At 44.6% G+C, this 27007-nt stretch overlaps 1 protein-coding gene and 1 pseudogene across 1 annotated transcript in view; both read right to left on the reverse strand.

Moving 5' to 3' along the window:
* The window catches only part of CMIP (c-Maf inducing protein), a 166067-nt gene that overhangs the window by 13787 nt on the left and 125273 nt on the right, over positions 1 to 27007 (reverse strand). Inside the window, exons 5-13 of the mRNA XM_066637659.1 lie at positions 25511 to 25552; positions 19902 to 19964; positions 18827 to 18907; positions 16216 to 16319; positions 14507 to 14611; positions 12786 to 13139; positions 6569 to 6634; positions 2773 to 2799; positions 976 to 1024 (exon numbers count right to left, since the gene is read on the reverse strand). Of these exons, the coding sequence (XP_066493756.1) occupies positions 976 to 1024; positions 2773 to 2799; positions 6569 to 6634; positions 12786 to 13139; positions 14507 to 14611; positions 16216 to 16319; positions 18827 to 18907; positions 19902 to 19964; positions 25511 to 25552 (891 nt within the window). The remainder of the gene's footprint in view (positions 1 to 975; positions 1025 to 2772; positions 2800 to 6568; positions 6635 to 12785; positions 13140 to 14506; positions 14612 to 16215; positions 16320 to 18826; positions 18908 to 19901; positions 19965 to 25510; positions 25553 to 27007) is intronic.
* On the reverse strand, positions 3111 to 3230 carry LOC136660889 (5S ribosomal RNA; annotated as a pseudogene).

The raw sequence follows: 27007 nt of genomic DNA on the forward strand, positions 1-27007 counted from the left end.
GAATAATGCTACAGGGTGAGGGGAGGAACTGCCCATGGTCCCTGATGCTATAGGAATAGATCCATCAATGGGGATTACAAGGGTGGAGGGACAGAATGCAAGCTTTATCCACTGAAGATGTTAGACGAAATGGAGTGGAGGACTGATGGATGTGGTGGTGACATAAACACACCTGTCCACTGCACAGTTGCCCATCTGATCACCATCTTGGATGGCTTGTTGGGCACCTACCTACCTGCAAGGCCCATCCTGGATCAGATACCAGTCACCTGCCTCCTCAACCCACCATGGAATAGGAAGGGAGGAGAGAAGAGTACTGGCAGCCTAAAGTGTCTCCCAGGAGACACTCTAGGGCACCACCACTCTCCTCACTTTCATTTCTGCAGCCAGAAAGGGAGGAGGAGTATCAACAGTGTAAGCTGCTGTCACCGGAAGAAGGAAAAAAAGGCAGTGGTGTGCATACAGTTCCAACAACAAGAGGTGCTAACTTGCCACCTCAGGCATGGGATGGGGCTTCAGGTAACTCTGGTAAAATGGGTTCCTCTACACTTCCCCCACAGGGTGTCCCTATAACAAAGAGAACCTACTTCTGCACACATACAGTGATGGGCTCATCACAATCTGACATGCAGCAAAGGCTCCAGTGCTTTGTACGGACTATTTCATTAGACCAAGGGAGGCGAAAACTCTCTGTGGCGTTTGCATTGCACAGGAACTTCATTCCTGCTGACTGCAGCAGTGACAACAGCAGGTCCTAGACATCCAGGGTGGGGCACATGCTTGTACAGAAGGCTAGAAACCATCTGTAATGAAGTAGTCTGTGCCCCTGAGCATGGATGCTTTTTCTTTGGCAATACCAAGGCAGACAGGCAGAGCGCTGGCGGGACTTTGGAACTCACACTGCTCAAAGCCAGAACATTCTGAGAAACAATCCTCCCCCAGTCCCTTTGATCACCACACTCCAAAGAGACTCACTTCTTGTCTTGGATCTTCTGCGAATCTTTGAATGACGTACTTCAGTTCCCTTGAAAGGGCAAAGAGAGAAAAACAAAAGTAGAAAGATGACTGGCTTGTCGGCTGGTTCCAAAATGTACACAGCTGTTGCACTTCATTTTGGTTACATTTCCAGTGATTGATACCCCTGCTTCTGGAGAAGTTACAGAGAAACAAGCAGAGAACATTTTGCAGGGAGGAATCATAAGGTCTTAAAAGGACTGCCAGCAATAGCGCTGCTTCTGGGCTAGACGGGTTTTGTGACTTCGCAAAGAGGATCTGTTTTAACCGTTTTTGCACAAAAATCACAGTTGTCTTACAACCTCCATCCATCTCTAGCACTGATCCTTTCTTTAATCAGGCAAAAGGCATGCTGCTGTCCCATCAACCAAGTCATAATAGTCACATGGCACAGCTGTGCTGAAACTGCAGGTAGAAACTGCAGTTCCTTTGAACTGCAGGTAGGAGACGTCGCATGTTTGAATGTTCCCCCATCACATTAAAAACTAGCCCTTCAGCTAAAGAATGTGGCCAGAACTCACTTTCTCTGATCTTCTTGTTTCAACTGTAGAATTTTTTCTCTTACGCAGAGAAGCATTTAAACGAGCAATTTCCCCAACCTGTAGCCTAAAGTGGAACAGCCCTCACCATGCAGCTGATTGGAACATGCCAATCATGAGAAATCTGGGAGGAACCAGAATCACTCCTTGGAATCCCCCTGCTAACTATGGACTCCAAGGCTAAGAAAGCTGATCTGTGATTTATGTCTGCTTGAGAAGGCCTGGAGGACACATTTTGATTGCATGCTGATCGACACATTTAGGGCACAGAAGACATTCCCCAATGAATGTGGGTTTTCCCCATCCTCCCCTTCACCATCAAGGAAGTCTGAGAACAGAGAGTCCCACCTCAGTGAGTCCGTACAGAGGTGGGGCTAAGTGGGACCCCAAATACAGCCTGGGCTGGTTACACAGTGTAATAGGCAACTGCCTTACACCGAGTCAGACCATGGATCCATTCAGTTCAGTATTGTCAACAGAGCTCCCCAGATGCATCTCCATCTCCCTGGAGATGTCAGGGACTGAATAGGGACCTTTTGCATGAAAAGCATGTCTCTACCCTATGGCGTAGTTATAGGGAGCGCAAAGCAGTAAGTTTCGTAGGGAGCCTCACCGCAGCATACAAGCGGCCCTTCCCCACCCTTTTGGAGTCATTCTGGGCAGTATAAGCAAAACTGAGACATTCGCCTGTTTTGCTCCCACCACTGGGCATGGCTCCAAAGGGGGGGGCACTTGTATGCCATGGTGAGGCTCCCTGCAAAACTTAATGCTTTGCACCCCCTATAGCTACACCACTAGCTCTACCACTGAGCTATAGCCCCACCTCCATGTAGTGCCAAGTACAGTCTGGTGCCATGTGAATGACTCCTGACTTGCATTGTCATTACTCTTCTTCCTTTACGAATACAATAGTCAACCATAGCTCGCTGCAACATTCAAGTCAAGCAAACTACGGTTTGTGCAACCTGACACTGAGAAGGGAAATCAAAATGAAAAGTGGGGGGTGGCGGTGGAGGAAGGGGAGCATGCAAGCACAGGGCTTGTTCACGTAACACCAGATAATGGCTTGGTGTTACCTCTGAATGGACTGAGTGTGTATGATAGTCGGACTTTCAGACTCTCAGTGCTGAAGGGGGCAGAGGAAGGCACCAAGATGCTGAGACTTTGCTAATACTTGTTTAGATCATTAATGGGAAACTTCACACAAACAAACACTTACTTTGTGAACTTCTCATGTGCGAGAGCCCTGAAACGAAACACAAAAACTTAGTGAAGTTTCCATCCTGGACTGCATCAGGTCCTTTCCAAAGTAATTATAAGAACTTCATAAACACTGAAAAGAAAGGCTGCATAGACAACACTGTAGGAAAACACTATAAGATGATGCACAAAATATTTACAGCCAGAAACAAAGACAACCCTCTTCCTGCACCACACTTACACGCTAGTAGAGGAATGCTGGAGCACAGTGGCATAGCTAAGGGGGTGCAGGGGGTAGCAGTTGCACCAGTTGGTTTGGTTGGTTGGCAACCTTCAGTCTCAAAAGACTATGGTATAAGCCTACAGCACCCAGTATTCCCAGGAGGTCTCCTATCCAAGTACTAACCAGGCCTGACCCTGCTTAGCTTCCAAGATCAGATGAGATTGGGCATGTGCAGGGTAACAGTTGCACCGGGCATCAAGCTTTAGGGGGGCAACAAGCTGAGCTTGACACTAGTGACCAAAATTGTGAAAATCTTGGTATGTATGAGTAACATCATCATGTTATATATCATTGGAAAGGTAATTTAATGTGGAATGCAATGAAATAAACTGCATTGGAATATCTTTATTCTATCAAAAGTTATGGCCAATTAACCAGAAAATGAAAACACAACTATCTTGTGGAACAAAAAGTGCTTAACTCCAAATTGACCTATGAGACTGATTGTTCTGAGTGCCAGAGAGATGTTCTTATGATACAACCTGGAATTAATAACTTTTTATTTATTTACTTATTTAATTTGATTTTATCATGCAGGGGCTCTACAAAATCTTCTTTGACCCTGGGTAGCAGATAGATACCTTAGCTACACCACTGACTGGGGAGAGGCAGCAGCGCAAGTGGGTGGTGAGCTGCTGGGGGGGGAGGAGGTGGTTTCCTTCCAATTTTCACTTTTTAAAAAGCCCAGGCATGATGTCACTTCCGGTTGTGACCTCACTTCTGGGGCAACATTTTGAGCTTGGCATCGGGCTACATGATCATTAGCTACGCCACTGCTGGAGCAGAACTAAATCAGCTACAAGGAACTCTGGATGAAAGACTATCTTGCGAGAAGAAGCAACGAGAGTTGAGAAACCAGGGCAAGACAACAAAAGCTAAATACATTAAACGTCTATGCCTTTCTCTGAGAATAATGGTTAATTTTTCTACATGGAGCAATTATAGTGCCCAGCACATATAGTGCTACATGGAGCAATTATAGTGCCCAGCACATATAGTGGATGCCTGTGAACCTCATTGCACCTGCAGGAGGCAAGAATAGGAGCCTCCGGCTGCAATCACTGAAAACTGCAGTGTATTCTGGCCTAGTTTAGGCTACTTATATTCCGAATTTCCACAGAGATCACCTTAAGAAAATACTCTGGATGAGAAGACTTCAGTTTCCTAAGAGGTACCCCTCTTATCAAGAAATCACATATAATCCTGCACATTTCATATGGAAGTGATTTTTCAGCTGATGAACTCACAGCAGGCTCATTAACTTGTTGAGAGCTGGGACCCAACCTGCATCAAGGGGGCCATTTTCAAGAGCCCAGAGTATGAGAAGTCCTTTTCCTGCTGGGTGGTCAATTGGCATGATCTACTACTTGTCATTCTGCCCCCTCATTCCTTCCAGGGCAGTTGGAAGGGAGGCAGTGAAAGAGAGTGGCATGCCAGTTGGGCAAGGATGGACAGAAGGAAGAAGTAAGGCAAGATGGAAAGGGCAGAGACTGCTATGGCAGGGGGGACCAGGCTGATGTGTGTGAGACTGGTGATTGAAGGACTTGGCCAAAGTAATCCTTCCATAGCTTCTAGTGGGATTCACATCATCTAGGACCCCAGATCCTGGCTACTGGTCAAACTGTGGAGTTCCAAACCACAAAACCAAATGGTGGTGGTAACACTGCTGCAACACATCTGAGGTCAGGTTCCAACCCACTTCTGGGTCCTAACCCACCTGTTGAAGAGGAGCCTTAGGAAGTTTTTACAAATAGGCTGGTATTAGCAAGCCCAAACAAAAAAGGTTGACAGATGGGAGTTTGTCACAGCATGGACAAGAGATGTCGCAGGCGGGCCTTTCACGCTCAAACTGCTCAGAATTCCTGCCTGAGAAAAAAGCCATCTCTTGAATTAACTTGCAGGGAAACCGTCACAGAATAAACTAATGGAAACTTTCAGAGCTGGGTGGCATAAATCCACATACTAGTAAACAGGATTTTCTGCGCCATCCGAGTCCCAGGTGTGTTCATTAATTGGGCTGCAATTAAGGCACAGCCATATCTAATTAACATGGCACATTAGCAAGGCAATTAATGGTCACTCTTGTGGAGTACTGCATTGCATCATGGTGTCGATTTGCAAACCACCCCAGGGTCTTTTGCTAGGAAAACAGAGTCGGGTAAAATGATGCTGGGTACGGCATGCATCTCCCCAACCCTTGTGAAGCTCACATGGTTGCTAGAGCTAGACCTTCCACAGCACCAGGCCACCAAGGGACCTGATAAGCTGGTAAATTGGACAATTATAGGCTGTAATGTTCACCCTTTGAGATCTGCATTTCATAAACACTGGTGTCATTAATGGGTTTCAGAGGGAGACCATCAGGAGCTCTCACATTGTATCAAAATACAGCATACAGAACAATGTACGTTTTTGTCACTCTTTTCAATGGGGCACCCTCACCCTTTTATTCTTGCTGACACAAATCGCTTGTTATTTTATCCTCCGAGACAATTGGCCCTGTTAACTTGTTACATTCCAGGATGTAATCTCAGCCTAGTAGGGGTCATGGGTGAATGGGGTCTGTCCCCCTCACCCTTTCACTTATGGTGAGGAATTAATCACTGAACCATGTTTTTATTGCCCTTAAGCTAAAGGCAAGCCCTGTACAAGATAATGTAAATAACTTGAATGCTGAGCTGTTAAGGCCCAACCTATACAGTGGGAAACACAGGCTGAAAAATGGTACTTTTTTCCATTGTACCAAAAAATGGTACAGATGTCTGTGCCTTTAAAAAAAAAATTAAAATGGCACATGGAAGGATTTGATCCAGGTCCAGGGAGCTATGTAGCGGGCTTTAAAACTGCTGCAGTCCCTCTGCCCAGCATGGGCAATTTTCTCCAGGAAGAAGAGTTATAGAAGGAAGCACAGAGGGCTCAAATCACACATTTAGAATGATGTGCTGTTTGATCCAAAGACACCTCTGAAAAGTGAAATTGGCCTGGAAATTTGAACTGCCTGCTCTGGGATTTTTCCCATGATGCTATGATAACTATTCCAGAAGCAGCTGTGAGAGGATTGATCCTGAACCAGTGTGGAGCAGTGGTTACAGTACTGGTAAGATCAGAGAGACCCGTGTTGAAATCCCATCTTGGTTTTCAGACTCCTCACTACGTTTGTCATCTTTCTCTGAACCAATTCCAGATTATCAATGTCCTCTTTAAAATGTGATGCCCAGAACTAGATGCAGTGTCCTAGTACTCTTGTTTTCACACCATGTTTTGGAGGGGGGAGTTACCATCTAATCCTATAAAGAACTGCCACTGCAGCTAACACATACACATAAAGACCAGGCATTCAGGGTTAGTACTCATGTAAGGTCCTCACTGAACATTTTGCTCAATTAATTTTGGGAATGATTCCAGGTGCTGATGCCATATGCAAGAGTACCAAGCAATGGGCCTCTTCGAGCATTCTAGCTTGATCTGATAGAAGTTTAAGCATCAGTCTATCATAGAAACCCCTAGTAGCAACTTGCTGTCATGTACTTACTCTTTTGGGAATGGGATGGGTTGAAGCAAACTGGCCAGGGAAGGTCTCCAGTCATCGTAGTCTGATCTGAAATGAGAACACTGCTGTAAGTCTAGGCACACTGCAAAATCCACTGCTGTCAATTAATTTATCAACCAATCAGCAGCCCACCAAACACAAGTGGATGCATCTGAACCTCACCACCCCCAGGAGGCAAGAATAGGGTTGTAATCCGAAAAAACACCTATGAGGAAGTAAGCCCAACTGAACACAGTGGAATTTGCTTTGTGACAAGACATGCGTAGGGTTGCAACTGTTAAACTGCTAAGATACTTCATGGTCCTGAACATGAAAAAGAGTCAGAAAAAAAAATTATGTGAAAGGTCAGTCAAGACCATCAGCATGATGGGCAAACAGTCACTCTGGAAAGTACACATGCACCACATTTTGTAGCAGTTGATTTCATACATAAAATTGTGTCTGTGGTGAAGTCCTTTATTATTTTGTCTGCCCTCAATCTCCAGTTAGTCAGGTAGCCTTGAGTAACCCTTGTATTCTGGAGGAGGGAGAAAAAGTTATCTCCATTCTGTTTCTCTAAACTATGCATAACTTTTACATCAGTAGAGTGCACTGTGTTCTCTGTTCTTTTATGAAGCTCACCTTGTGCCATTTGTTTTGTACTGAGATAATTCAGCACTCTGTAAGAGCTTTTTCTGAGCGGAGAAGCCCCTCAAGTGCTGAAGCGTGACAGCTCACAATGCTGGAGTATACTGACAAGGTTACAGGAGAGTTAGCCAGCTGTGAGAGGAGACAGCAGGATAGAGGAAACATGAACCGAAAGCTATCCATTTAAAGGTCCCCTGTGAGAGTCCCTCTTTGAGCAGAGTTCGCTCAGCAAGCCATAATGTAAAGAGAAGATAAGAGGAGACACAAACAAATGTTTGGTAGCAGGGATGGGAGGCCAGAGATGTAAAGCTACGTTCAAACAAATACCAAGCACTTATTAAAGGAAAAAAAATTCTCATTAAACCAAAAAAGAGAGGTCAGAGCAGTTAACTGATGACACAAACATTAAGCGTTTGTTACAACTTATAGTGCAATCCTATGCACACTTTCCTGGAAGGAAGCTCCACTGAACCCCTTTTATTTCAGAACTGAAGCAGAGTGTAACAGCAAGAGGCATATCAGCCTAGCCTCTGGCCCCTGAAATCCATCCACACCGAACCCTCAATTTAATGGACTCATGGGGTAAGTGTTATCTGTCACTGCCCAACGTCTGTTAAATCTCAATGAGCTGAATGCCCAAAATGTATATGCCTGGTTTTTAATGTTGCAGAAAACATCCACTGGCTCCTAAGTCCGTTAAACCGAGGTCTGTTATATCAAGGGTTTATTGTTGTTGGCAAGTGCTGCTTATTGGAGATTTCTCCTTAATTTTTTCCCCCAGCATAATTAGACATTTTAACAGCAGCTGTGCATTTCTTGCTGCACAACCCTGTCGGTCAAGTTCATGGGAGGCCCGCAGAAATAGGGTGAGAGACCTGTTGCATGCTGTGCCCCTGGCAAGCACATTCCCAAATTTTCAGCTGGGAAAGCATGTCAGCCTGCAACTCCAATTGACTGCAGCAAATTAAATAAGCCCCTGTCCAAATGGCCCTTTTGCCCTGGCCACCACTGTCACTGGCCTGCAGGCACAAAAGGCCTTTCTCCCCTACCCAGTGTCAGCTTTCGGCTTAAGCAAAAAAGCTGCCCTGTAGGTCATATACAGCCGAAACAATCCCATAACATCGCAGCAGCCGAGGCAACCTCGATAAACATGACATCAGAGAATGTGCCAGGGGTATTTGAAGCATGGGGCTGACCTACTAGGGAATGCAGAGAAGGTGGGGGTCACCCAGGAGAAGGGCTGAAGCAGCACAGGACAAGCAGTAAATCCACCCATCCCATCTACAAAACAGATATATCAGCGGCTCAGTGGCCACCTTTTGCAGTAAGCTTATTGATCTGTTTGCAGATTGTATACACTACTTTTTGACATCGTGCTTCCAAAGAGGTATACAACTAAAAAAAAAACTGCCTAAAGCGAATCAGAATCAACACTAACACAACAGACAACCCCAGACTATCAGAATCAGTATTTTTAAAAATCGACAAAACAAGCAAGAGCTGGATGAAACAGCAAAAATGACAGAATTGATCGAGGAGCTGATTCCCAAAGGCAGAACAAACCACAGTGGTCTTAATAAGAAGCTACACAAGCACAATCCAGGTCCATGGCAATTTATACAGTGAGTTTATACAGCCCTGTGCTCCCTCACCGAGGGGCTAACAACCTAGATAGGAATAGGGAAAGTACAAAGGAAGGGGAGGAAAATGGAGACACGAGTAGCAAAGGAAAAATATGAGCTTGTTCCCTTTTCTATACATGTTTAAGATTAGTTCCAGTAAACAAAGAGGACCAAGATTTTAACTTGTTTATAAAACAATATTAAAGAGGGAGATTAATGAACAGATCCTAGAATAAGTGAAAAGGGTCTGCTCTGGGGGGAGCCAATCTTGCTTCCAACAAGGTCAGGCTCCCAGTCTGTTTCTCAGTTGCTCACTAGGAAGACCCAGACAGTTTCCTGAAGCTCAGTTGAAAACCAGACTGGGAGGAAACCAGATAATCAGCATCATCCAGCTGGGATGTCATTGCAAACTCGGACACCTTGCCCAGAAACAGAAGATGTGATGCTGGGTGGTCATGACCACAGAGGGGTGTGGAGCTGACTTTTTCAATAAGGGGGCCACATAATGGCCTCCTTCAAGCTGATGGTATGCAGCCCTCTCTCTGAGGCAGGGACATTAACTCTGCCACCCAGACCACAAGTCCTGCCCCAGTCATTTTGGGTAGCCAGAGCGGCTGGGAACAAACGTACAAGTGATTGGATATACAACTCTTTCAGTCCACCTCCTTAGCTGGAACAAGCGGAAAGAGGTCCATCAAACTATGAGTAGACTGTGCTCTGAAAGTCTCCCCCAATCATCGCTGAATCATCAGAGTCCATGTTGTGGCAGCTGTTAGCAATTTCATCAGCAAAGTGTCTTCAGATTTCATCACAATGGGCTGCTGACAATTCCACTAATTCTCCTTGGGGACTTAGCTATAAAAAGTCTCTTTCCACTTGCAGTGGCTCTGTTGGATGACACCGAAGCCAATGGTGGTGAAGAAATAAAGGACAATTTGCCCCCATCATTGCCATGGAATATGCACTAAAGAGGCCTCTAACCCACGTTTGGGCAGTTTTGTCATGAAATTTGCTTCTTCAACAATCCATCACCATCTCTCCCACTTCAATGCTCTGAGCTTAGAGGAAAACCAAGGTGCTTCATGAGTTCTGTGGAGAGGCTCTATGGAGGAACTGTGCCTACAGCCCAGTTAACTTCCACATTCCATAGATGGATGACAGAACTGCCAGACACACTAGCAGGAAAATCACCCAGAGTTATCAGAAAACCACTGGATTCCTCAGCCTCCAGAGGCAGTTTCAGCTGAGGCTTTGACACCCCCAAATTCAAAACCTGAACAAGGACTAAAAACTCACCACTGCCTTGAAACCCCAAAGAAAAAACCCAGCCCCTTTGAAATAGAAATGCACTTAGAATTGCCTATTCATCACCTTTGGTACTATCACATTCCTTGCATTTCCATTTACTCGTTTGTCTGCGTAAGCCATTGCATAAGTTTGACAATATATATGACTCCTCTCTCTCTTGTAAAGAAGGCCTTATATTCCCCCCCATGCCTTACTACCAGCCCTTTTGCTACCTACCAGTTTTGTCTGTTGAACACATGGTGTTTCATTTTCCCAAGTTTTTTTTTTTTTTAAAGGAACCAAAAAACACGATCATCCCTTTGAAAGGGGAATGGCTGAAGTTACGAATTTAAGGAGAACCAGCATGGACCATCCAGAATTTTTTTTCCCCCCAAAAATTTACCAGCCAGATGTTTCTGGAAAAAACTACAGTGGGGCATGAATAGTGCTCCTGCAATATTTGGAGCCAGGATGGTGCAGTGGTTTGGGAACTGGACTTATACCTGGAAGATCCAGGTTCAAATCTTCACTCAGCCACACAGCTGGATGACTTTGGGCCAGTCACTCCCTCTCAGCCTCACCTACCTCACAGGGTTGTTGTGAAGACAAAAAGAAGGGAGGAATTAGGTACACTTTTCTGAGCTCCTGATGGAAGGGTGGCAGAAAAATGTGAAAAATAAATAAATGTTTGCACCCTCCTCAGAAACACATTCAGAGGTACACTGCTTTTGAATCTGGAGATTCTACTTGACTACCATGATTAACACCCATTAGCAGATCTGTCCTCCAAAAGTGTGTCTCATCCCCTTGAAAGCCATTTAAGCTGAAAGTCATTCACCATGATTTCTCTCTTCCAAAACCTGTTGGCTTCTGTGCTTCTCCACAATTTTCCATGGCCCATAAAGAAAACCTATGCTGATTGCCACTGGAATTGCTTCAGAGATCCATGCATTTCAGAAGCTATATGCCTAGCTTTTCTTTAAAGCTACCCAAGACACTGAGAAATAAGACCACTGTACCAGTATCTTCCCACTCAGATCCAGTAAATACCCAATCAGGATTCACTTCAGAGCTCTACTGCTTTGCAAAGCAAAGGCCTCTGTAGCTGATGGGGCTAAAATAAGGTCTTTGTTAATGATAGTATTCAGCTGGACATGGAGAATTTACTTTGCAATCTATTTTAATTGTTCTTTCAGGGGACTGATTCAGCAACCTCAGTCAATGCCATGCAGCCACCAGAAACAATCAGATTTTTTTATATATTAAACTGAAAGCCTCTGGGAATAATTCAAATTGTAATCATTCAGACCAAATTATGGGTAAAAAATACCACTGCGGGCACTGCCTTGTAAGCAAGTGGGCACAAATTTAGATAACTCTTAAACCTGATCAAATGTGAAAGTTATTCTATTCCTTCTGTGCAAGGCAATCACTCAAACCGAGTGGGATAGCTCAAATATTTTCATTTTCTACTTGTATCTCTCACTTATTTTTTTAAAAACTGAAAGCGGAGAGAAGTTTTTCTCCCTCTTTTGCATAACTTGAACAGGTTCATCCACTGAAATTCATTGGCAGTCAATTCAGGACAGACATAAGAGGACTTCATCACAACAAGGCATGATTAATTGATAGAATTAGCTGTCATAGGATGCGTTGTTAACTGCTTGTTAGAGCTAATCCCTCCACTATGCAGAACAAAGAGAATGAAGTCAGATAGAAATCTGGGCTTTTCCATTTCAGAATGTAGGTGGGAGACCGTATTTTGAAAGTTTCTCCACAAAAAAACAACCATCCTTGTTTGTGGTCTGGCTGACCCAGTCCATAAAGCTGGCTGAGGAGGTTGCTTCAGGCATTCAATAGGCAGGGAAAGCCTAGCCCCAACTGCTCCCTGGATTAAAAAATAAATAAAATGGAGAGGAAGTGGAGAGGAGAAGAGAGGAGAGTGGTGGGCTAGAGTGTCTAGGAGTGTTCTCTCCTCCCTCTTCTGCTCCATATCCCTTGTCCTTTACAAATTCAAGAAGCAGGAGGAAAAATTAGGTGGTGGTGGCAGCTGGTGCGCCACTAAGAGGGGGTAACATCTGACATGCCAGTTTAGGCTTTTGGTTGGCCCTGCTATAGGGGAAGAGGGGAGGGGGGAACAATTCAGGATCAGCATGGGGAGTTATGTAGCTTGTGTTGAATTAGGTCCTTTGATCTCACCATCCCCCAAACCTTGCATTCATAAGTACCCTTATTTACAGTTATGGAGAGTCATTCCCTTTTCATTTCCTGTGGCCTCCTTATGAGCTAGTGTGGTCTGAGGACCGGCATGCTAGATAATCCTCAACCGTAAGAAGCGGAGGGATGATGGACAGGCAATCAACAACCTGGAGCCAGAGGGAACAACCTTTCAGCCTTGTAAAATATGCTCAACGGTCAACAGGCAAACAAAACAGATCATTTCCGTCAGTTGGAGGCTATTTTTGGAGCACCACTGGCAGACCAGATGTCTGTTTCAGACATGAGGCATTAATGCCGGCATCAGATTTATTACTCTACTATTTGCAGATCTTGCTGGATGCCTGCAGATGTTGAAGAGGACCAGCCAGGCGGGAAACGGCCCTCTCTCCCATCGCCAGAGCTCAGGACAGACTGCTGTGAAAGACACAAAAATAGCTACTCACAGCATCTTCAGAATTTCCACGTAGCAGCCGAGGATGCGATCTGCTTGGGCACTGAGTTCGATGCTCATGGTGCTGCAGGTGGGACTGACCATCAAGCAGTCTATCAGGTTGGGCTCGCTGTCATTGCCGACGTTGGCCGTCATCTTCTGGTTGGCGGTGTTGTTGCGCTCCACCTCCACGTGGATTTCATTCGACGTGACGATGACCGACTTGAGGCGGGACTCAGTCATCGTGGCCTCTTGGGACACCAGGTCGGGGCTCGTGTGGAGGAGCCGAAGGGGTAGGTTAGGCTTGCGGTCACAGGGCTGCTGGCAGCCATTTCGAATTTCCTTCAGGCTTGGAGAATTATCCCGGCTGCATTTAAAAAAAAAGAGAGAGAAAGAAGGATGAAAAATAAACAGCATTACTAGCCAGACACAACAGGAAAAGCAGGGAGCAGGCCAGAATGAGCAGCCTAGTGGTGTTGCAATGGCTTGGCTTTTAGCCTCACCAAGCCATGTTCATACGAGAGGAAAACAAACATCTCTGCAAGGAACTTACAGTACCTACAGGCCCTGCAATGCAGCTCTCTCCTCCAAATGACGCAATACTATGATTCAGCTTGTGTTCCTGTGCGCGGCTGTGTGGAAGGGAAGGATCCTTTTGCCAGAGGATCAACATGAGAAAGACAGGGGCCAAGGCATAACCATTGCCTTCGTAGCCCAACGGCATGTCAGCAAGCCCCAGACACTGCTCACAATGCTTTTGGGTCTGGGATGGTAACTGCTGAAGAGTGGAGGTGGGGAGACCTCTGGAGTGGGATTTGGCCTTGGGCTTTCAGTGGCTGACCTCTTCGGGGACATATCCCAGGGCCAAAACCAAGACATTCAGATACATGTCACCCCAGCAGTGACTTTTCTAGTGGCTGCCTGCTGGTCTTCTTTTCCATCTTTTTTGATTGTGAGCCCTTCTGGGACAGGGACCCATTAGTTATTCGATTTTTCTCTGTAAATCGCTTTGTGAACTTTTTGTTGAAAACCGGTAAATAAATACTGTTAATAATAACAACAACAACAACATGTTGTTGGCATCCTTCAGTCTCAGAAAACTATGGTATCATGCTCTGAATGGTGGTTCTGGAACAGAGTGTCCTCTCCGGTGCGTGAAGCCTGGGTAAGGTAGATATGGAGGACAGACTGTTTCCCATGCAGCAAATCCCCCCTCTCCACGTCGCTGGAATGGTCCAATGGAAAGTCAGAGGCCAATGCGGTTGGTTCCAGCGGCGGCACAGGAGTTGCCAGAACGTGACTGTGTTCAGCCATGAACTGCCTCAGGGACTCTGGCTCCGGATTTTGCCTCGAGGTTAACTCCTGAAGCCTTTTCCATAACTGGATGTAGCCACAAGGCAGTGGAGGTTTGGGATCAGAGTTTTCCTTCTCTCAGGTGAGCTGCCTTCCCAGGCTAATGAGTCCCATCTACCCGGTGGCTGTTTAGTCGACAAGTACAGCCAAACTGAGGGCCTATTCTTATCCCCAGCCCCCAGGGGAAAACAACAATAACAATATAAAGACCAAGAGGAAGCAGAAGAGGCTGTTTCCATGTGTCACCGTAGTGCAAGCTGTGGGGAAACCAAGCCACTCGGGTATCCTCGGGTATCCAAAGCCCAACTATAATGCAGGGGTTATGAAACAAACATGCATCATGAAAGAAAAGTGCTCGAGTTCAGAGGTGTGATAACCAACCTGTTGATGAATTCTTCATAGCAGGAGTAAATGGCTGCTAAACAAACTGCAACAAGATTTGGCAGCACCCTGGGATGGGGGCACTGGCCGGTGGGACCGTGCATGCTGGAACAACAGAACAGTTGTGGTGTGAGGACTCATCCCAGTCAGGGAAATAAACACAGTATAGGCACATCCATAAACAAAGAACAGGAACAGAGCCTGATGGAAAAGGCTATTGAAAGCACGCACAGTCTGCGCAAGTTTACGCACCTATTTGGAAAAGTGATAAACACTTTTTATGATGGAATGAAAATAAATCTTACACTGGAATCTGTTCTAAGCAGCTTGTGCCACAAAGCTGATGCAGTACTGCTCTGAAATGTGGCTAAGGGATTAGGTTTGTGCTTCCCAAGTGTGGGTTGCGACCTATGGTGGGTCACGAGCCCAAACACAGCGGGTCGTGGTCTGGGCCCCCAACCCTTGCAGTGGTTTGGCTCCAAATAGGAGGCATTTCAGAAGCCTTATTACTTACTGGAGCCTGTGAAAGCCACTCCCAGTCCAGCTACCCACTCTAAATGCCTCTGTGGGCCTCAGAATGTCCCTCAGAAGTCTCTATAAGCCACTTCTGATTTTTGGAAGCTTTGGAAACCAAGATTTATGGTTTGCTTCCAAAACCTAAAAAGGGCTTAAGGAGGCTTCTGAGAGATATTATGAAACCCACAGGGGCCTATTAAATGAGTCACTGGGCCTGGAGAGCCCTCCAGCACCAATCAGGAGCATCACGACTCACTACAGAGGATGAGGCTAGTTGCAGTGCTGCAAAGTTTGGGAACCCTGGATTAGGGTAACTTGCAGGACCGTGCTCCCCCACCCACAAATTCCCCTCAGCCTCCTTCCTGTCACATAATATCATGGTTACGGGTTAATCACGATTAAGGGTTATGTCAGCACTGACCTAATCCGTGGTTAAAGCTAACCAAGGTTTACACATTTAAGCGGGAATTTGAAACAGCATTCAAACACTGGTTAAAAAAGTCAACCCTAATTTGTTTATTTGCTGATTTTCTATCCCGCTTTTCCAACTGGAAAGAAGCTGCTCACAATAATGATAAGATGCAATTGTTACATTAACTTTCCACACCAGTGAATGACCACTGGGAGAGATGCTCTGCTGCGGTGAATATAAGAGAACCATCACTTTAAAGTCATAGAATCGTAGAGTTGGTAGAAACTTTGGAGGTCATCTACTCTAACGCCCTGATCAGTGCAGGCAAGTGCTACAGCACCACCGCCAGATGGCTGTTGAGTCCCTGTTTGAAAACCTTCAGCAAGGAAGAGCCTACAACTGCAAGAGGCAGACTTGAAGCTCTTACAGTGAGGAAATTCTTCTTCCTGTCTAGCCTAAATCAATTTTCCTGTAGATTCAACCCACTGGCTCTAGTCCTACCCTCAGGAACCACAGAAAGCAAGTTCTCCCCTTCTTCTGCGTGACAGTCCTTCAGACACTTGCAAATGGCTTTCATCTTTCCCCCCTTAGTCTTCTCTCAAAGTGCCTCTGTGCCCAGTTAGCAGAGCTAACACTTCCCGCTCAAGGGAGCCAATGGCTCAGGAATCAAAATCCAAGAACCACAGATACAAGCAAGGAGAATGTGACTCAGGTGGAAAAGTCAAAGAAGAATTAATAATACACTAAGCAGGGCAGAGATGTTGTCCTAACAATCACTGACCTGTGAATAAATTTCTTCACCACTTCCATGCCAGCATTCAGTTCATTCAAGGCCAGAATGTACTCCTGAGTAAAGAGTCTCAATCGAGGACACTTCCCAAAATCCTGAGCAAAACAGAAGAGAGAAGAAGCGATATGAGCAAGGCTTGCGAGTGGTGAACATGAAAAAGCCACCCATCAAGACATATTTGAGCAATTCATCATTTAGCACACATCTTTATATGACCTTGCATTCTTTTTTTTGTGCAAAGTTATTTATTTATTACAGCTACAAATGAGGAAAATTACATTCTTTATTTCATTTTCTACTAATAGAAACAGAACCAACCCCAAAACTCCTGATGGCTGAGGATGCAGACCAAATGTCACCACTCCCCTTCCTTACCCAGTGGTGCACCTGCAACACATTAGCACACCACTCTCCTCTCCCACTCCATGAGGCAAGGGAGCTGACTTAGGTGGGTACCCTCCCAAACTATTCCAACTACCTCAGTCAGCCTCTGGATGGGCTGGCCCCGGAATCCAGTTATGCAAACGGTTCAATTTATGCCAGTTTGGAAATCCATCCTATTCTAAACTGGACTGCAGGCTTGGAAAAAAAATGTGGTACAGTCCTCTGGACCTTACCACTTCAGGATACAGGTAAAGAGATGAGTATTGCAGGACTGAATGCTCCTCTATGCAAAATAGATTGAGTACAGAAAACCAGTGCATCAGGTTGAAGCTGGTAGACTAGACAGATGCCTGGACAGAAAGAAATTCCAAGTATTTCTCCTAAAGACTAAGAACTTGGCCTTAAATACTATTACAATCAGTCTGAACATCTGCGAGCTAAACTAAGTTTACAACCCTATATACACTTATCTGGGAGTAACTCAATGAGACTTATGAGGTTGCATGCACAGGAAGTCCTGCGAAGTGTGCTTAGAACAGTAGACTAAATGTCCTGTCCCTTTAACACTGATGTGCTACCAGCCCTGCAGCGCAGGCCTGGGCTGTAATTCATCCATCACATTTTAGTGACTTCTCCATGTTGTGAATATGTTTAAGTCAGCAGGGGATCAGGCAATGCAAGCATCATGGAAAGCTGGCTGCCTACTGAGATTTAATTCTATGTAATCGCCTGGTATGGATGCTTTGCTCTCATTTCTTTATGAAATTCCTCAGCATGCTATCTTACAGTGCCTGTCTAGAAGCCCCCTGCTTCGAATGCAAACAGAAGTGCCGGAGATCACGAAAGGAATGTCGATGTTTTGACGGATTTATGTTCCCACTTATAATGCCATTAGAATAACAAATGTTCCTATGACGTCACATGTGGCAGTGATCCCATTCCACCAGAGCTACTAAGTTCATAGACTGCAACAGCCGTGACAACGCTGAGCTTGCAAAAGATCGGCCACCGCAGACAATAAAACCAGCTTCTCATTTCAATTCAAGCTTAGGACAATCTCTCCACTACAGCCACTGTCAAGTGCTTTCCAAATCTGAACTGCTGTTAACCAAATGGGAAGTTCAGGCAATTTGTTTGTTTTTTTCCTCCTGGCTCAGAAGTGCTTTAAAAAAAATGCAAAAAATATGTGAAAGTAACGTGAAATAAATCTGGCAGAGCACCAGCTTCTCAACAAACACATTTGAGATCCCTGCTGCCAACTGTGAAATTGCCAACAGCCTGCCATTGAGGGCATGACACCTGACATGTTGCCATCACCTGCAGAAAGCCACAAAACTGTTTTATGTGTAATTAAATAAAACACCAACAAAGCAAAAGGAGCAACCCAGAAATTTGTTGTATAGCAAGACCAGAATTGCATCTCTTGGCTTCAATGACATTTATTTAGAAAGAAAAGTAAGTTGAGCTGCAACATTTAATCAATTAAACAGATTAATCTATGTTAAAGCTTTGAAACAACTGAAAAGGAGCCTTGATGAATCAGGTAGCCGATTCCCACCCACCCTCCACAAGTACATATAAAAACTTTAGGCTGCAAGTACTGCTTTAAAAGAGTATTCTCTCTTTTCTCTCACACGGGTAATGCCTCTTCTTATGGCTGCCAAAATACAAGTGGGCAACATCTGAAGACAAGCTTCTTGCTCCAGAAGTGTTGGAACAGCTGGCTTATGTAGCATGCCTTGGGTGACCTCTGTTGAGCAGAGGAATGTTTTTAACTAATTAACCCAACTCAGTGGTTCCCAACGTTTTTTCACTTGTGTACCCCTTGGCAGCCCTTTTCCATAAATTGTACCCCTCATATCAGCCCCATAAGACATTCTAATGCTCGCCCCACAAGGTATTCTAATATAGACCAGCCTTTTCCCGCCATTATGCAATTCTTTTTCAGCTACCCCTAAATTTCCTGGCAAGTACTCCTGGGGTTACACGTACCCCAGGTTGGGAACCACTGACCTAACTACTTGACAGAGCACAGCAACCTTAGAAGATAAGAGAGTACCCAGCAGGTTACTGTTCTTGAGTGGGAGAGGGCCAAGGCTTCCCAGTCCTCTCCCCTACAAATCTCACAATCAACATGTTAAGACAAGGCAAAATGATAGTGTGCCAAGAGTCATGTCAGAAGTGCCCTCCTAAATCTGATCTTCCTCATGGAACTCACCATATTGTGTTTGAGGATTCTTTGTACAACTGGTGTAAACACTTCTATGACCACCATGGACCGAGGACGCTCCCTGCAGTGCTGTATTAAGAAACCACAAATACAGATATTTTTATAAGAGCTTGAAAGCAGAACCTCTCACAGTTAATTAACATAGGTCTCATTTAATCAGAAAAACTAAAATGTGCAGGATTCATATTAACACTATATTTTTATGTGCAGTTAACACTATATTTTTATTTCTTTTTAGATTTATAACCTTGCCTTTCAATTGAGGTGCCAAATGTGAGTCAACATGGAAGGGGTAAAGGCCAAACAGATGATACACCTATTGCATGGTTTGGTCCTGCAAGGTTGATTTTTAACACATGTAAATAGCAGCCTCACAGGGCCCACTCTGAATCAGGAATATGAAATGGGGAGGGGGAACAGAACTTTAATCCTTAGCCCAGCAATATTAAACTGGTGTGCCATAAAAGGTCTACAGGTGTGCTGTGGGAGTCTGGCGCACAGAGGTTGAAAATCACTGAAAAATTCTTCTGGGTTCTGCAGTTCTCTTTCTATGGCAACTGTCTGTAGCAACAAATTGTCTGTTCCTCTTCCTCCGAAGTCAGTGGATGAAGGAGGACACAATTCGTTACTACAGACGGTTGCCTTAGAGCTGCAGAACCTGGAAGAATCTCCCAGAAGACAGAAGAGACATCACAAGAGGTGAAGACCATAGTGGTCAGCAGACTGTGAGAAGAAAAGCTTGAGAATCTCTGCCTTAGCCCTTCACCTCAGTCCCAATCTGAATTGGGCCTTGACACCCCCCCCCCCAAGACTCCTGGACATTGTAGCCTGTGAAGGATGGAGACTTTTCTGGGCAAAATCTGTAAGCCACCCTTCCTGCAGAACTCCTCCTTCCTAAGAACATAAGAACAGCCCCACTGAATCAGGCCATAGGCCCATCAGGTCCAGCTTCCTGCATCTCACAGTGGAAATGACTGGCGACCCAACTTCAGTCCACGGAGTGGTTGTGCCCCAAATATGATGGTGCTACCAAATGGAGATTCTAAAGAACATTCAGAAATACCTTGCAGAAAAATTCACAGAGATCAGGGGGTGGATGGTTGTTTTCCAGCAAAGGTGCAATTGCCTAAAAACAAATAGAAGGAAAAGGTTGACATGTTGCTATTTGCCTTTCCAGGAGGGGGGAAAATAGATATCATAGGAGAATCAAATTAAACATCAACAACATTTCTCCAGGTCATATAAGATATAATTCTGATTCCCCCCCCCAAAAATAAATAAAAAAATGCATGAAATCTGATAAGCATTTATACCAACATTTACACCAATGTAATTTGCTTTTTCTGACATTACTATATAGTCCTGAAATCTAATTAGCCATAACTTTCATTGATTGCTGGTATGCTACCTTTTCCCAAGGTTTTAAAAAAACTGTAACCATTTTCGTAGATCAAAAAATCTCCACCTCAATTCAAAGCATAATTACAAAAACATCAGTTCAGTATCATTTATTTGGCCAGAGGAAAGAGGGTGTCAGGGCTAGCGTTTCCTCTAAGTTGCGCAGCCACGCTTACGAAAGGGTCAGCCTGGTCGGGTCATGGCCAAGGACTCACACCCATGAAAGTGCTCAACTGACCAAGCCAACCCTGAACCCTCAGTCTTGGTGGCAGGGGATAACACCCAAAATGCCATCAGGGGCTTTTCCCCAGTGTCGCCCAGCAACGATTCATTTATTAACACATGAGTATTCCATCCTTCCCTCCCTGAAAGGGCCATTCAAGGCAGATTACATTTTTTAAAAAGAAGCAAAACCACAAGAACAAAAGAGGAGACAATAACATTTTAAAAAATTAAGCAGCTTCCAAAAACCAAGGCTTTCCAACCAGTGCAAATTGCAACAATTGCAAACAAACAAATCAATAGAACAGGGAATCAAAATTCAAGCTTTGCCACACAGCAACTCTGTACATTATACACAAATTTATGAAACCTACTATAAAGTTTACAAAATAAAATAATAATCTGACAACCAGCTGACCAAATTTGTCTTCACCAAATTTATTAATTTCAGCCCAAATGTCCTTCCACCCAGCAATCCAATGTGGCTTGCATACAGTACCCAGACACTGACCAAATCTGATCCACCTTGTTTCAGAATCATGTACCTTCAATTTATAACTCTGGACAATTGAAAAGCAGCACTGGGCCTGAGGCCCACTCAATATGACGGCCCCCATATCCCTTCATCACATTTGGTGCGGCAAATTTATTTTTTGATGTTTTGCGCTGCCATTATGGAGAATGCTCCTGTATGAGTCACATATTTATCCCTATATGCAAGGTAACAAATCTTGACATGTCGCGCAATCATTGCTAAGGCAAGAAAGAGTTCCTCCAAAGTGAACATAAAGGGAAATTTGGTATCAGTGCCACTGACGGATTTCTGGAAACCTGCGCACTGCCCTCCCGCAAACCAACTTAACATTGACGGCAGCAGTGGGTGCCAGCTACTTCCATCTTCCCTAGTGGCCAATGGAAGCATTCCCCAATAAGACCTGCAGTGATGCAGGGACGCTGGGGGATGCTCCTGTTTTTAGATGGGGTGCCAGGTACAGCTAATGGACCTCTTAGCTAATTCGCGTCACCACTGCTACATGTACTTGGGGGGGGGTACCCATAGTTTAGCTAGATGGCTGTTATAAGTGGAAAGGTGCCTTTGTTGGGCGTTCTTGTTCACTGACTTTAAAGAATCACACACATCATGCTGTCAGTAATGCTACAAAAAATGTTTGTGTGAACCAGTAACTTGGTAAACTTACTTGCAAAGGGCTGCTTAGAACTCATGGCTGTTAAAAAAACAAACACAACTCCTTCTCAGATTTTGTGGAAGCATCTGAGCTTCCATACCTGTATTTCTGGAAACAAAACAAAACAAAAACAACAGAAACACAAGACTCTGCTTTCCAGCAGTTTGCTTTATCTCTTCCCTATCCATCACTAGGCAACACAACGTGGTTACCGACAGTAAATGTATTAGAAGTTACAGCTGCCTTGGTGTCTGTAATGAAATTATGTCACTGCTGCCTACATTGTAACACACAAAATAATGGTAGAACACAGGAGCCCTGGGGACTCTCCAATCTCTTGATCTGAGAGATTCCTGATAACTGTTTACCAAGCAGAACCCTGCAAATACCATAGCTGGGTCAGTTTGTGTTCAGTCTCTCGACATTAGTATTTTTCCTAACATTGTTTGGTGAGTTGGACCACTGGTCCAGATGGCCCTATATGGACTTTCTCAAACAATCAATGGTTTGCCACTGATCTCTCCCAGCCCAGGTGTCTTCTGAGCCTTTCCACTGTCAACAAAAGGAGCTGGGACCTTCTTTTATTACAACTGTATGCTTCACCTACTGAGTTATGATCCGTCCATTAAAGTTTAAATAACTTACTGGCAGAGGTGTGGGAAGAGCCAAAGAATCCCTTTGAAGCTCATTCTAGCTGAAACTATCAACACCAGAGCCACCCTGAGGGGAAACTTCACCTGGTGTGGCACGTACCTTCAGCAGCTCGGCATTCTGGAAGTTGGGGGGGTGTACTGACATAATCACGTCTCCCCTGACCTTCAGGGCTATTACATTGCTTTAAGTGTGATAATTCCACTTCTGGACCACCCCCATTTGGCAATCCTCGGCTTGCTCCAGGCCCAGTCACTTCAGGTTCTCACTGGCAAGTGGTCATGAAAACATGATAGTCTGCAAGAGCAGGAGATGGCTGGGCCCGGGGCGGGCCAAAGATCACTGAACAGAGGCTTGGGCAGAGTGGTGTCACTTGGTGGAGCCCACACCGGTTGCGCTCCCACTGTGACCGCACTGATCAAGACCTCAATGCCACAACGGAAACAGGTAGTCAGAAGCCTGGAATTCACACGCTCCTACTTTGGATGACCTTAAAAGGGGGTTAGACAAATTCACAGAGGGGCAGGTCGATCCATAGCTGCTGGTCATGATGGCTCAGGTTTCAGACACAGTTAACCTTTAAATACCAACAGTAGGCACAATGGTGGGAGAAAAGTATATTTATATTTTACTTATACATATATTTCAATTTAGCATAAAAATTCTTAACAAACGAACAAGAATAATGAAACTACAACCAGCATCTTAAATACCATTTTCTTTCCTAGGGCTACCCCTGCCTCTTGCCATGGCTAAGTGAATTCTAAGCTTTTGCTTCCAAATCTTGCTTTTAACTGTGTTCTCCCTTGTTTTTCGACCCCAAACTACAAAGAGCCTTGGGGCAATTTAAGGACGAAGACATTTCTTGTTGCACGAGCTTGCATGGACTACGTTTCACTTCAAAGCATATGCTGCTACCCTTGGCAGCTTCTGCTGTGACTAACCTAGAAATAACTGGGAGCACAAATTAACCGTTTTGGGATGGAAAGCAAATGTAACTGTTGCTTTGAAAGTCAATTGCCACCTGGCTCAAGTGGCCTCCGGAGAGGCAGTTAAATGCAACCCAAACCTGGTGACAGCTAAGCTTGACTGTTGTGTCATTTTTGCTGGAAGATTCGCTGAGACATGATACGATCAGGTGACAGCAACATCCTAGATTAGATTACCGAGCAAATCTCCTGGAAATCGCCAGCGGCTGAAATTGAATTAGATTGATGGGGAGGCGATTTTCACCTCTCTGATAGATTGCTGGCATCTTTAGGATTTTTTTTAACACTGGTTCTGCAGAGAAGAGAAATATTGACTCCCCCCCCCATTTAATTAGCTAACTAGAAACATATCATTCTGATCAATCCAGGTGTGGGGCAGCTTTTTCATTCAGAATCTGCTGATTTGAGTTTGGGAGGCACTTCCATCCTCGTGACACCAGAGGCAGGGCTCTCAGCCTCAGTACCCAAGCCAAATATTATGCTTTGGCAATCATTTCTGCTGTCTCTGTGGCACCCCTTACAGCACAATCCTAGGCACGTCTACTCAGAAGTAAAGTCCCATTGTGTTCAGTGAGGTTATTCCAAGGAAATTCTGCATAGGATTGCAGCCTGAAGCCACCATTTTTCTGCCACCATCTTTCATGAGAGAAACTTGGAAAGGAGTAGCAGAGACGGTAATGGTCTTGGGTTGCAAGTTCAGATCTTGGGTTCTGTAATCAGGATATTATTTTTGGACTTCTTTTTCTTCCTACAACCATCAAAATCTCTGGGCCTCTCTGGGTTGTGTGTCATACTGACATCTGACGAATCTGCTCCCAATACCTGAAAAGCACTCAACATATGACAGGCAACTAAGGGGATATAAACCCTTTTACTAGTGAACAACCAATTGGAACACTTTAGCTGTGTTATGTTTGGAGATTCTGTAGCTTTCTTATCTTCTGAATATGGCAGGGGTGAGAGCTGAACCAGAAATGTTCTGCTTCACAGCATACAGCACATTCTACTCAGAAGTATATCCCACTGAGCTAAATGAGATTTACTCCTAGGTAAGTGTGTACAGAACTGCAACTCTAGTTTCTGAGCCACTATGCTACATCAGCTTCTTGAGAAATCTAGAGACAGGACTGTACCTCAAGGGGCTGAATACATATTCCCCTCTGTAAACAGGAAAAAGCCATAGTGTTTTATTAGTAATATCTATGCTCATGCTTGAATACAGCTTCAATCTGAGGCCAAAATCCTGCCTAATTAGAATCTGTTCTGGTCTCACCCGCTGCTGCGTGAACAGAATTTAAATTTCTCAATGGTCAGGTTACTATGGTTGTCATTTTGCCAAAAATGACTTTGTTTCTCCAGCTTTTTTCCCAGGCAGATGGGCAACACAGCACAATCACAGACATTTGTGGGTCTCCATCCAGGTTACAAACTTCTCCTGCCCACCCCATTTTTCAAGAGCTGCCAGTCTTTCAAGGCCCCATTGCAGAAACCTCGTTTTTGCATGCCCCAGCTTGGCAACTCTACAGGTAACCAGGTAGGAAACCAGGGCTGATCACCTTAAGACCCAACATGGAGGTTGAAACTAGACACGGGATTCACTTTTCTTATCCATTTTATTAAGTATGATTGTGCATTCTAAAGACATCTTGCAGAATCAACATTTTCCTTGCTAAGAAAAGACAGTTAGGATGCTTCGCTTTCAAACTTTTTCTTCAGCTTATCTAGGTAGCACATATGCTAACACAAACATGCATTTATACCTCTATACCTGGGGTCCGGATGCGATAGGCAGAAGGATAATTATCCACTATTTTTGACACTGTCCTCTGTATATTGCACATGGAAACAGGTTCAATCAGTGTGCGATGCTATATTCAGTTTACACTGGCTGGAGAGCTTTAGGATCTGGTCTTCATGAGCAGAACTTAAAGATGTAAATATAAACCTACTTAATTGACATGGCACCTTCTGCTCCTGTTCCTCCTGCTGCAAAGTACTTTAGGAACTGTATTTTGGTTTTTTGAAAGCAAAGAGAAAATTCCTAGTTCTTTCTGAAACCACCATTCCCAGTTTCTTTGAAGAAAACACTGAGAATTAAAACAGTTTCTAACTGCAGCCCAGGTGGGCAAAAGCTATAGCACAAAAATAACTGAAGCCACAGAGTGAAGGAAAACAACATGAAGCTCAGGACTTTTAGAAACCAAAAGAATTGATTCTGCACTTACCACAATAATGTTTTCGTGCTCTTGAGTGGTTAGGTTGATATTCTGAAAGGACAAAACAAAATAAAAACTCACTGATCGTGCCTGTTGGGTCTAATTGGGTCTTTAATAGGGACTGGATCAAAAATTCATCTTCTTCAGTTTCGTTTCTTCTGGAGTGGTGACATTCATAGACACCCCAAAGGCTTTAACATAAGATAAAAGTCCCCTGCTGCTATAGGATAGAGAACAATCCTAAATATATTTGTAATTTTTATTATTTAAATTGTAAGCCACTTTGGGAGCCTGTCCTGGCTGAAAAGATCAGTATAAATATATTAAATAATAACTGCTAATGAATTTCATCTCTACTGCAAAGCAACTGTACCTTGATTGAAGCAGAAGGGATAATCAGAGTGGTCCACTGAAGAGGTAGATTAGAAGGCCCACTTTGAGAGGTAGGTTTGGGGAGGCAGCCAGCAAGTTGCCTGACCGGCCACTGCCCCATCCTCTTATCATTCTCCTTGTGAGCAAGAGAAGATACAGGGAGCGTACCTTCTCCTTTTGCACCACCGTCAAAGAATATAGTGGTAGAGCAGGAGGCAGCAGCAGAGGTCATTGCTGTGATCCTATTCCTGATTGCTCTTTACTCTCCAGCAATTGGGAAGAGGATCACCATCTCCCCTCTGTCGCCCCTTCTCCTCTGTGTCAAGGCAAGAAGGATCTTGGGAGCAGAACTCCTCCTCACCTGACCAATCCTGAAGATGTAAGCAGGCAGAGGAGAAGAAGGTTTGGAGGTTTGGGGATGGGAATATGATATCCCCAAAAAGCAAAGAAAGAGGACAGAAATTGGCCATTGCTTAGACTCCACTTTGGCTTGGGCTGCACTTGTATGTAACCAAACAATCCTTCTCGTACCAAAGTCAAACAATTCACACTGAAATATGAATGTCCCTTAAACCAAATCAACTCACTGGTCCATCAAGCCCAGACTTGTTGTCTCTGTCTGAAAGCAAAGAAAGTTTCCAAAGCCTTCCCTTCCTGAGACCCCCAGCTTCTACAGCTAAATGAAATTCTTAACAAGGCAAAAGGGCCTGGGACTATATGGACATGCTCTGCCACTAAGCCACAGCTCCTCCCTTGAACATCATCATCAGCTAATTGGTGGCTTCTTAGCCTTTGTTATTACGAGACTGAGAAACCTACAGCATGGTGCAAATCCTGGGGACTCCCTCCCTTTATATGACCCCATTGCTCATTAAAGTAGACTGCAGCGGCCATCCTGTCTTCTCAAGAGGTGAGCTCAGTGTGGGTATAGTAAGGCCATGAAGCAGGAACTTTCTTGTATAACATATCCCTTTGTAATCAGTCGGCCCCATATATTTTCCACATAACGCAATATGGCAAGCTTTTCTTTAAAAGGTGGCAGATGCTTGAACATAAGAACAGCCCCACTGGATCAGGCCATAGGCCCATCTAGTCCAGCTTCCTGTATCTCACAGCGGCCCACCAAATGCCCCA

The sequence above is a fragment of the Tiliqua scincoides genome, chromosome 9, assembly GCF_035046505.1.
Source record: "Tiliqua scincoides isolate rTilSci1 chromosome 9, rTilSci1.hap2, whole genome shotgun sequence".
Taxonomy (NCBI): Eukaryota; Metazoa; Chordata; class Lepidosauria; order Squamata; family Scincidae; genus Tiliqua; species Tiliqua scincoides.